General features: G+C 40.6%; 1 protein-coding gene across 25 annotated transcripts in view; it reads right to left on the bottom strand.

Moving 5' to 3' along the window:
* Positions 1-12,423, bottom strand: part of DTNA (dystrobrevin alpha) — a 321,656-nt gene that overhangs the window by 17,084 nt on the left and 292,149 nt on the right. For 17 of the 25 annotated variants that reach the window (XM_038766548.1, XM_038766544.1, XM_038766547.1 and 14 more), the window contains 2 exons: positions 10,988-11,084; positions 8,761-8,781 (listed from right to left, as the gene is read on the bottom strand). In XM_038766548.1, the coding sequence (XP_038622476.1) occupies positions 8,761-8,781; positions 10,988-11,084 (118 nt within the window). The remainder of the gene's footprint in view (positions 1-8,760; positions 8,782-10,987; positions 11,085-12,423) is intronic. The other 8 variants (XM_038766549.1, XM_038766564.1, XM_038766555.1 and 5 more) reach the window with 1 other exon arrangement.

Raw genomic sequence — 12,423 nt, 5'->3', positions numbered from 1 at the left:
TAACCACTCTTCATGCAAGGATGTCAAAGAGTATTCCCAAATGCTGAGCCTACCAAGTCCTAATTTAGATCCATATGAAGATGATATATCATGTAAATCCTGTTTAATTCCTGTTAAATTCCTGTAATTTAGAACCAAGGAAGCAGAATTCCCCCAATCATTTTGAGAATAAGTGCTCCAGTTGGGAGATAATTTCCTGAGTTCCCAGGTCCGAATCTCTAGCCTAATCAATGGACTTGGCCTTCTTGTCAAAAAAAAAAAATTAGAAGAATAAGAATTGAGAAGCACTATGGCTTAGTGGAAAGAGCACAGGCCTGGGAATCAGAAGACCTGGATTCTACTCCCAGCTCTGCCACATTCATTCAATCGTATTTATTGAGAGCTTACTGTGTGCAGAGCACTGTACTAAGTGCTTGGGAAGTACAATTTGGCAACATATAGAGATGGTCCCTACCCAACAACGGGCTCACAGTCTAGAAGACGGGCTCACAGTCTAGAAGACATGCCACAGTCTAGAAGACATGTCTCTGTGCCTGAATTACCTCATCTGTAAAATGGGGATTAAGACTGTGAGCCCCACATGGGTCATGGACTTTCCAACATGATTATTTTGTATCTACTCCAGCGCTGAGTACAATGCCTAACACACTGTAAGCATTTAAGAAATGCCACTTAAAAATAGAAAACAAAACCTTGAGTTAGGGAACAGGATTGCAACTCAATCAGTAATGATGCACAAAACTTAACAATCCTTCGTTCTGTTACCTGAAAACTTTCCCCACCTGCCACATCCTGACATTGGAGGGTAAAAATCAAAGTTCAAAGTCTCCTCCTCTGGACAATGGAACCCCTAGGGAAGCATCTTGTTCATTTAAATCCCAACTTCCTGGTGGGCCAAAGGAAGTCATCCTCAAACAATTAGTTGCAACAAATCTCCGAAATGAAAACACAAAGAATGAGTCATTGGCATAAATTCCATATAGATTCCGGTAAAGATCTGTGCTGAATTTTTCTATATGGAGAGGTGTTTATGCATTATTTGATCCTGCATCATCCGCCTAATTTATAGAGACATACTATTTTGGGATATTCAATTAAAAGTCTTGTGTGGACTCAGCAGTTGTAGTTAAAACAGGAAAATCTGTCACACCAAATAACATGCTGTTACTTTATCAGGGTTTGGCAACAGGCAAGAAAGACCTCTAAATAATTAAAATAGTTAGAATACAACAACCGCTAGTACAATGGGTTAATATCTGCATTCTTAAGCTTTTTTATTTTGTGAGTATCTCCTAAGGATGACAGCAAAATCATCACACAGCACAGAGTGTTTGGCAACCTATTATGCTATGCTGACAAAAAAGGGGTTGGCCTCTTCAGGAAAGTACCCAAATATGCCTGGAGTTCAGTGCCCTTGGGGTCCTTGGGTCATCACCTCTGCCTCCCTACTTCATGCCAACAGGGAAGGAAGGAAGGGGAGAGAGAAAGAGAGCCAGAGGGAGAGAGAGAGCGTGAGCACACACACACACACACACACACACACACACATGCTAGAGCCCCTGTACTAAGAGAGCCATGTGAATCACCATGACCTGCCTTCTAGTGTATTCCTTTAAGCAGTTACCTAAGCAGCATCATAAGGTGCCCTGGCACTATTCTTGTAAAGGGTCATGGGCCCGACCCAGCAGGATTTCTGTTTCTCTGTCAACCAATCAATCACTGGTACTTACTGAGCACTTACTATGTGCAGAACACTGTGCTCAGTGCTTGGAAGGGGACAGAGCTGCAGATGCCAAGATCCTGATACTGTTGACCACGACACATTATGTAGACACTGTTTTTATAGAAGTAAATGACTCAGTGAAACAGGGGTGCTTGATTTATGTCTGAAAAGCTCTCAGATACAACTCTGCTTTTGGAAAGATGCTCCCTGTCCAGACTAATTACTGAAGGGAAAATGTAATTAAGGGGTAGCATTTGATATGCAGTAATTAGCAGTATGAGGAGCTGAAGCAACCTAGCCTAATGGAAAGAACACAGGCCTGTTCTGGAACCTTGGGCTAGTGACTTTAACTTCTCTGTGTCTCAGTTTCCTCATCTGTAAAAGGGAAATTCAATACTAGTTCTCCCTCCTACTTAGTCACTGAGGGTAATGTGGGACCGGGTCTATGTCTGACTTTATTATCTTGTCCCAATCTTGGTGCAGTGCTTGGCACGTAATAGGCACTTCATAAATACCACAGTTATTTTTAGCCCAGAAGCCTTGGCAGCAAAGGTTGACAACAGACTTGACTGATAGTTTGTAATTTACTTGTGGGCAGGGATTATGTCTACCAGCATTATTGTATCATATGCTCGCAAGCGTTTAGTACACGGCTCTATACCTTGGCATTGGCTCTATCCCTTGACTCATCTCTCTCATTCCACCCGCATATTCAGTGTCACCAAACCCTGTTGATTCCACCTTCACAACGTGGCTAAAATTCACCCTTTCCTTTCCATCCAAACTGCTACCACGCTGATCCAAGCACTCATCCTATCCCACTACCACATCTGCCTCCAGGAGGCCTTCCCATTCATTCATTCATTCAATCGTATTTATTGAGCGCTTACTGTGTGCAGAGCACTGTATTAAGCGCTTGGGAAGTACAAGTTGGCAACATATAGAGACGGTCCCTAACCAACAGTGGGCTCACAGACTGAGCCCCCTCCTTCCTCTCCCTCTCCTCCCCCTCCCCCCTGCCTTACCTCCTTCCCCTCCCCACAGCACCTGTATATATGTATATACGTTTGTACAGATTTATTACTCTATTTGTACATATTTATTCTATTCATTTTGTTAATATGTTTTGTTTTGTTGTCTGTCTCCCCCTTCTAGACTGGAAGCTTGTTATGGGCAAGGAACATAACTAATTCTGTTATATTGTATTCTCCCAAGTGCTTAGTACAGTGCTTGGCACATAGTGCTTGGCTCCTCCTCCAGGAGGCCTTCCCAGACTGAGCCCCTTCCTTCCTCTCCCCCTCGTGCCCCTCTCCATCCCCCCCATCTTACCTCCTTCCCTTCCCCACAGCACCTGTATATATGTATATATGTTTGTACATATTTATTACTCTTTTATTTATCTATTTATTTTACTTGTACATATCTATTCTATTTATTTTACTTTGTTAGTATGTTTGGTTTTGTTCTCTGTCTCCCCCTTTTAGACTGTGAGCCCACTGTTGGGTAGGGACTGTCTCTATATGTTGCCAACTTGTACTTCCCAAGCGCTTAGTACAGTGCTCTGCACACAGTAAGCACTCAATAAATACGATTGATGATGATGATAGTAGGCACTCAATAAATGTGATTGATTGATACATACAATAAGCATTCAATAATTACTACTAAGCGATTGATGGAAGGGAGAAGTGTTATGTAAACGATGTTTAGAAATTTTAAAAATCCTTTCTTCAGAGAACACAAATAACAAAGTTAATTCTTCAGCTTCAGTGCTTTGATTCTTAAATTCATTCAAACTTGCAGTCAAGTCGTAGTACCTACAAAAATCAAGCAAGTCACAAAACTCCTCTGAATTTTCTAGAGCATGATTCCCCTGCCTGCTTTTTTTCATTCACTCATTCAATCATATTTATTGAGCACTTACTGTGGGCAGAGCACTCTATTAGGCGCTTGGGAGAGTACAGTATTTCCAAGCGCTTAGTACAGCGCTCTTCACACTGTAAGTGCTCAATAAATACGATTGAGTGAATAAACAGACACATTCCCTGCCCACGATGAGCTTACAGTCTAGAGGGAGCTTAACACCTGAGAGTAAGCATAATTTCTAGAGATTAACAAAGTTAAATGACTACTGGTAATGACAGAAGATCATGGAGAGAGAGATGACATGATGAATAAAGATAGTTTAGATGGGTTTGGGTAGTTCGTAACACTTTCATACATACTTCTCAGCTTCTGGTTTGGACATGTGTTCCTAACAGTTGTCTACAGTCACTCTCAGAAAGTAGGACATTCAGTCTCTTAAAAACAATACAGAGGAGGAATAGAAAGAGTTAGAACAATTCTGACCTTTTTATCTGTAGTCAGCTCTTAATCACTCAGGGCTGACTACTAAGTGTGTGAATCATCTGCATTCTGGGATTCATCTCCAGCTGTCTGATTTCTAACCATTTCGTGGAACTAGCAATACTAGGAGAGGGTGGTTCAGGAGCAGGGAACAGACAGGACAAAAAACCAATCAAGTTTATTAATTGTAAACAATTCTATATTGCTTGGTTGGAGTATCAAGTTGGAACTAATGGACAAAATAAGGCACTGGATTATATGTGAATTTCAATCATCCATGCTTTCCCTATCGCTTATTGTCAGAAACAATGTAAATTTGGCTGGCAGATGCTTTTGCAAATCTCCATTCTCAAACGAAAGGAATAATGGATTTTAAGGACCTTTCACATTCCACAGAATAAATGAAGTGACAAGAGATCATTGACAGGGTTGGCTGGGCCCAGCCACCTCATCAGCAAAAGTCATATTGGCTAGACCTGTCCAATCTGCTCTCCAACCCATCTTTTCTAACAAAATATTACATCAAGGTTTTAGAGAGAAAAGGGAGTTGGACTCAAGTCAACTTAGTATGATGAATTCCAAAGATCATAAATTTTCCTTTTAGAAACAATTTATAAATTGGATAAAAGTCCCATGAGTCCAGACTTCTTACATATACAGTGTTCACTTTAGATCTTTGATAAAGGCTTATTGACCAACTTAATTTGGTGACTGAAACCCACAAGTCAATGAAAAAAAAGTCATAGAACTGCATTTATGATTTTGTAAAATGATGGATAATTTAAAAAAGAAATGTAAACTCTTAAAATAAACTATCCTATTTAAGAAACTGATCTCATTCTCTTAGATGACCTGTAACATAAAACTGGATAGCAGATTCGAAAAGTGGGTCCCCCAAAATGCTAGTAATTGATATATTGAAGAATGACACATTCAGTATATTGCTTGGGAAATCAATACTAACCACAAGCTCCTTCTTCCCTATTTCAGGGCTGGAACCAATGGAAATACTCTGGAGATCTGCTCCCTTTATAAAGATAGGCTATTGTTTGCTATGAGCAAAAGTCCAATTAGCTTCCTATAGTATGAAAATGTGTATTTACTGGTGAAAAGGTGAAAAACTGCTAGCGCCCTTTGAAGAAGGTATGGGACAGCAGAAGCAGAGAAGTCTGAATGCTTTATTCGCAGTTACAGGCTGTCTTTTCTGAACCTCTAACTGGGTTAGATTTAAACCAGGATACTGAGGGAAAACATTCTCTGACTTAATCCTACTTGAAGTAAAAACTAGATCATTACTGCTTTCTTGTGGCTGGGATGCTCTCAGTTAACAGGTTGAGAATTTGAGTATATATACATCAATTTATTTTATATGTATATATTCCTACATTTGTTAAGTTGAAGCTTTGACTCAACTTGTTCTTCTGACAGTTTGTGAAAAACATTCACAAACTCAGAAAAGGGGAAGAGAGTTTACATCCATGTACTACTTGAAAGTTGTTAGGGAGATTGGAATATATTTTGCAAAGGCCTTTGATAAGGTTCCACATCAAAGGCTTTGAAAAAGCAAAACTGAAGAATCATGGAATTAGAGGGAATATGGTATACTGGAGAACAAACTGGCACAGACAGAGGAAACAAAGGGAAACAATCAGCAGTCAGTTTTCAGGATGGAGATGTGTACACAGTGAGGGCCCCCAAGGATTGGTGCTAGATAGGATTTGTTCAACATATTCATAAATGATCTGGAAGAGGGAGTGTAAACTGAAACTTCCAATTGGCAGATGGCACAAAGCTCTTCTGGGTGGTGAAATGCCATGCAGATGGGACTGTATTACAGAAAAACCTCATAAAGTTGGTCCCAGAGGCAGAAAAGTGACAGGTAAGCTTCAGTGTGAGCAAGTGCAAGATAATACACTAAGGGAAACATAATCCAAGTTACAATGACATGACATTGGACTCTAACTTTTCAGTCACCTCTCTGGAAATAGCTTGCCTTTTCAAATTATTAACGCATGGTAGCAACTGAAATGCTGGGCATCATCGGGAAGGGCATAGAAAATAAGATAAAAGGCAGAGCTTTGTCTACTAACCCACCTTAGGAATAATAACTGTGTCCACCTCATCTCACAAAGAATGTAATATATTTGAACATGGAACAGGGAAAAGAAACCCAAAGAGCAGCTAAGATGATCAGGAGAGGGAGAAGCTTCCTTAGGAGGAGAGTCTAAAAAGGTTACTATTCTTCAGCTTGGAAAAGCAAAAGCTATGAGGGGATGTGATGTAAGTTTATAAAATTACAAAGTGTAGCAAAGGTCATCAGAGAAATGTTGTTCACCAAATCCCACATCACCAGGGCCGGGGCCTGAAGATGACAGATTCCAAACAAGCAAACGGAAATATTTCTTCAAATAGTGGGTAATGAACTTATGGAATTCATGACCACATGCAGTTTTGAAAGCAGAAAGGTCCAGAGGTTAGAGGTTTGGAAAAAATGAATGTATGAGAGGTCCATGGTGGGTTTTTAGTTAGGAATGTAAAGGAGAAAACTTAGAGATGTTTGATATAGCCCTAGGACAAACGTCAAAGAAGGCAACCCTTATATTCTCTCCCAAATGTTTTGCTGTCCCGGAGAGAGAGACAACATTGGGGCTGGATGGAACATTGGTCTGAACTGGCTGTGATATTCTTTATGTTCAGATGACACACGTGTGACTTGTTCATGTTTGCCTCCGAAAGGATGTGTGTTTCTTCTAATGAGAAACTAAACAGTTAGGAATTGCAGAGAAGTACTGAGATATATACAGAATTGCAAAGCCTTAAGATAAATAAAGAATTGGCAACTGAATGAAGTGGATTTTATTGTGTTTTTTTTAACATAAGAAAGGACAGAAAAAGGAGAGAAGCATGAACAATACAGAATGAGAAAGTAAAAGGTATAGTAATACTTGCTCCCTCCCCACCCTTTGCGACAAACAATGCCTCTTTTCTTAGAGCAACTGGCACAATTCCACAGCAGATCAACTCCAGGCAATATCAAGGACTCATTTATTTGGCTAAGTGGCTGGGTGGGAGGAAAGAGGAAACACTTTAATGATCTATTCCTAGGTGGGAGGAAAGAGGAAATGCACTGGGACTAGTGATATACCAGTGCTCCCTGGGCTGAGTAGTGCTTTTTTTCTTTTGGGAGGTGCTAAGTAGAGCCCAGTTTTGGATTTTCTGCAGTAGCTCTGGCCCTTGGAGGCACCCCTTCTAAGCACAGCTCCTAGGCTACCGACTCCTCCAGTCAAGTATAAGAAAAAGATCAGGAGGACAACTAGGGTGGAAGTGCAAGACTTTCTTTCCCAGGAGAGATTAGAGTTGGTAATGTACACGCAAAAGGTGATTTTGCCCAGCCGAGGACCTCCAAGAAAGGTTTGCTTTTCTTGCAATTGGTGAGGGATCAGGGGCTGTCTCTGTCCAGGGCAATAAGAAAAGACACCGACAATTGGAGAGGCTTTTAAATTCATCCCACTATGAGCAATGCCTATTATTTAACTCACTTGAGTTTTGGGGAATTGGGTTTCACAAGGTAGAAAAACTTTTATATGTCAATATTCTTGTCCACCATATTAAGAACATGAGAAACAACTCTGAAAGTCTTTGAGAGTAACTTGTACTAACAAGTCCAGTTGGCTACATTTTTAACCTATTCAAACATTTATATAAAGGGAAAGAATACGAAGCAAATTCAATGAATTTTACACTTAAAAAAAGTTTTTAGATGAATTGAACCTGGCTTTGCATTGGGCCAATTGCTCTAAAAACTAACTGTGTGACTTCACCCTGTAACTCCAGAAAGCACATTTTGATTGTGAAGAGCCCTAGGTGGCTTGGGAACACATACACTTGTTATCAAGGCTACCTTAATGTAATTGTCACCCAGAACAGACTACAATTCCATTCTGTATAGAATAAAACAGGAAGGATAATGCAACTGCTATAGATGGGAAGGTATACAAATAATGAGTTCATGTCTTATTCATTAAAGATTGATATAAATAAAAACCATCAATTCTGTTTGTAGAAGAAACTGAAAAGTCAAAGGTCAAAAGCCAAAACATAGTTAAAGTAGGTAAAATTTTCCTCCAGAAGAGAGAATCAATTTTACAGTGCAATGTGGAACTTGGGTTTTATGAATAACACAATGGGTGGATTTCAAATAGGGAATCTCTGCTTCCACACTTGCAATGCGTCAAATGATCCTACAGAGGTCTGAAAAAGTTCTCTGATCTGCTCCACTTCTGTTACAAAATAATTTTGGGAACTGAAAGACCAAGGTTCAGCATTTTGCTCCAGCTTGGTAGGACTGTACACCGATGAACAAGCATTTTTTTTTTTTTACAGAGCGAAAAAACTCATAAAAAACATGTGTAACTGGTTTGAAACAGTGTGAAAAGAGCCCTAAACTGAGTAATTTCCTGCACAGAGAGGGCACCAATCTTTTGATGTCAAAAGGAGTACCAGTTATGAAAAAAAATTCCCAATGTTTAATCATCTCATTTCAAGCACTACTTTAAAATGATGCATATTAACACCATTTCTTTCACCCCCAGTATGAGGCATAAGCACAGGCAAAATCAACCAGAACATTTGCAGGACGGTGGCTCCACTCCATTGTTAGTCAAGATCTACAGTGGGGGAACATAACTTACTCCCTGTTTCAGTTCTTCTTCCTACAGGAAAATTGAATCATTAACAATTAGATTGCCTAGATTTACAATAAAAACATGCACAGTGAAAAATCAATGCACAACTGGGTATGAGCCAGGGGTCGGTGAAATGTGAAACTTCCTTGAGTTCAGGGAACATCTGAAGATAATTATCTTTCTGAAATTACCAGTGAGGCCTTCCAGTCCCACACTCCAACCTTGTTTAAGAACTGGGTTCAACTAAAATCAGTGCTCTGAATCCCAGTGGGGGTGCGCACATACTTATTTTCCTTCTGCCAAAGTAACCTCACACCACTGTCCAAATGGTTTCCCTATCTTCACCCTAGCCTTTGCCTTCTCCTGAAGTAATCCTCTAGACTCTACCAGGTTGTGCCCAGAGGGAGCAAGTGTTAATCAAAGGGGGTTGCCCATTGTTCATGCTAAATTACACCTTTGTGAGATCCCCACGGTGACAGGTTGCTGTACGAGCAAACTGGTCCAGTCATTGCAATAATAATTTATTATCCAATACAAATTATTTATTTAATGTCCATCTCCCCCTCTAGACTGTAAGCTTATTAATAAGAACATTGATAATAATGATAGTATTTGTAAAGCACTTACTATGTGTGTGCTGGGCCCTGTTCTAAGCGCTGAACATTGTGGACAGGGAATGTGTCTACCAACTATGTTATATTGTACTCTCCCAAGCATTTAGTACAATGCTCTGCACATGGTGAGCAATCAATAAATGCCACTGATGGACTGATTGCAATTCTGTGATAGAGATACACTGAGGAGACTTGGAATGGAGATCGAAATAATGGTCCAGAGTTCTAAACCAGTGGTGGAGCTGGGATTAGCGCCCACTGTATTTTGCCCTACTTCAAGGAGGGATCCAGTCCTTTCCAATGTTTTCTGGAAAGAACAATCTGGGTCCCACCTATTGGGCATTTAAAAGGAAAACAGCACTGTTGGCTCACTCCTGATTGATTTGGTCAACACTCTGCATGTACTCCACTGGTCTCCAAGGCCAGTCTCACTCAGACTCCACCTTGGGGAGGGGGTGAGTTGCCTGTCTCAATCCTGACCTCCAATCTAAGCCCCAGAGTGTCCTGGGGTTCTCCATGTCTAGTTGAGTCACAACTACCCAGTGGATGGCTGTGGCTGTAGATCAGGAAATCTGAGGGGCCTTTGATGTGTCCTCTCTCTCCCTAGACCCAAAAAACAGGGAAGCAATGTGGCCTAGTGGAAGAAGCAATGGTCTGGGAATCAGAGGACCTGGGTTCTAATCCAGGGTCCACCACTTGCCTGCTGTGTGACCTCGGGCAAGTCACTTAAGTTCTCTGTGCCTCGTTTTCTTTATCTGTCAACTGGGAACTCAATACCAGTTTTCCCTCCTCCTTAAACTGTACCTCCATGTGGGACAAGACTATGTACAAACTGATTACGCTGACTCTACTCCAGAGTTTAGCATAGACCTTGGCCTGCAGTAAATGTTTAACAATCATCATTTAAAAAAATATTATTATTATATAAATTAATGAAAGATCAGGAAACCCTACCTCACCTCTTCTCTTCTCTTCGGTGAACCAACCACCCAAGGGCTTTGCACTTCAACGATAACATAATACATTTGCTATCTTACAATGTTATTTTGGTTTATTTGTAGAAAGGTAATTCTGAACGAAGAAAGGCTGAGGGTCACTGGCAAAATAAATCCTACAGTCTTATTTTAATGGAATGCCGAGTTTTATGCAGCACAAATAGAAGCCAAATATGCAATAAAAGTAGAAGCCAAATGTCAAACTGTACAAACTGAGAAGCAGTGTAGATAGAGCATGGATCTGGGAATTGGAGGAACTGGGTTCTAATCCCAGATCCACCACTTGTCTGAAGTTGTGACCTTGGGCAAGTCACTTAAATTCTCTTTGCCTCTGTTACTTCGTCTGCAAAACGGGGATTAAGACTGTGGGACAGGGACTATGTCTAACTTGATTATTTTGCCAGGGCTTAGAGTGCAGTGCCAGGCACAATGTATGTGCGTAGCAAATACCATTAAAAAACAAACAAAAAAACTCTTCAGAGCTTGAAGAAATGTGCACAGATCCCACAGCTCTGGCTTACTGAACTTTTATTCAGAGAAAAAGTGTTGTTTTTCCTCACTTATTTGTCTACCCCCACTGAACTCTGCTGCCCACATTTTTGGATGAGTTAGAGCACATCTTACCTTTAGCAGCTTCATGAGCCCTTCTAACTGAACCATCAGTTCTCTCCGGCTCTCCTGGAGAGCAGACATCCGCTGCTCCAGCTCATCCTTGCGCTGTCTAAGATAGGAAAAAGCTGTGGTCAGAGCCAACACTTCAACCACTCATCTTGGGAAACTCTAGTCCCCTGGAGCATCATTCAATCTTGCTGGAAAATGAGCGGGTCACAGGAAAAGAGCAGGGCCAAGGAGTGAGGGGGAATGTTCTTCCACAACAAAATCTCATTATGAATTGGGAAAGACTTTGTTTTGAGGAAACAACACAAAATGCAGATCAAATTATAAAAAATGTTTTTCCAAAAAGAATTTCTAGTCTTCCCTGGGATCAGAAATGGATTTATAGGTCTTTTCTCCACTGTAGTCTCTAAAAATACAAGCAAGATCATGATCCCTTAATTCATAATAATAATAATAATAATAATGGTACTTGTTAAGCGCTTACTATGTGCAAAGCACTGTTCTAAGCGCTGGGGGGATACAAGGTGATCAGGTTGCCCCACGTGGGGCTCACAGTCAATTCTCATTTTACAGATGAGGGAACTGAGGCCCAGAGAAGTTAAATGACTTGCCCAAAGTCACACAGCTGACAATTGACGGAGCCGGGATTTGAACCCATGACCTCTGACTCCAAAGCTCGTGCTCTTTCCACTGAGCCATGCTCATTCAGGGTCTGAAGAAATGGGCTTTCAGTGATAAAATTCTAGGGTGATGTAGCACTGTTTGATGATTCATTTCTTATCTTTTAAGGGAAAGCAAATTGCTCAGAAGTTGGTGGAGGGTGAGCTTTTCAGGAATCAAGTGGGGGCAGGGAAGAGGTGGGAGGAAAAGACTTCTTTCAGGTACTGGGGGCTAGGTACAACAGGGTAATCCAGACAAAAGTTGTGATGTCATTCTTTGAGAATCTCCCTGGTGGGGAACTCAACAGAGAGCTTTCTCCCTTTGGAGTTACGTAGAAGGGAGATGTTAGGGACCAAACTAAGACAAATCAAGATCCATATTTAATTTGGGACACTGATATAGAGTCACTGGTTTATTTTGTGAAAATGTCTTGATTTCTTTTTAGTCTTTATCATCTAGTGAGCTGAAATGTCCATAACATAAAGTGACTCACATATTTATCTTCTTACTCTAATTAGAGTGGGCTGGTTTGTGTTGCTTTTGAGTCTCATGCGTGGCAATTAACCAAAATGAGGAGACAGTGTTTAACCCTGAGATGCTTGGTCTATAAGGAGAAAAATATATATAGTCTGCCTTCTTTCTACATTGATTTTTGCTTTGCATTACTATGCTGTTTCAGATGTGACAATAGGAGAAAAATAAATTGATTTCCCTGGGACCTAGTTACAAGGAAATTAAGGATAAAATTCAGTGGCAGACTTAAAGAGAAAATTTACTGGATA

This window comes from Tachyglossus aculeatus, chromosome 25 (assembly GCF_015852505.1).
Source record: "Tachyglossus aculeatus isolate mTacAcu1 chromosome 25, mTacAcu1.pri, whole genome shotgun sequence".
Lineage (NCBI taxonomy): Eukaryota > Metazoa > Chordata > Mammalia > Monotremata > Tachyglossidae > Tachyglossus > Tachyglossus aculeatus.
Note: the sequence above shows the minus strand (reverse complement) of the source record. Positions and strands in the feature narration are given on the sequence as shown.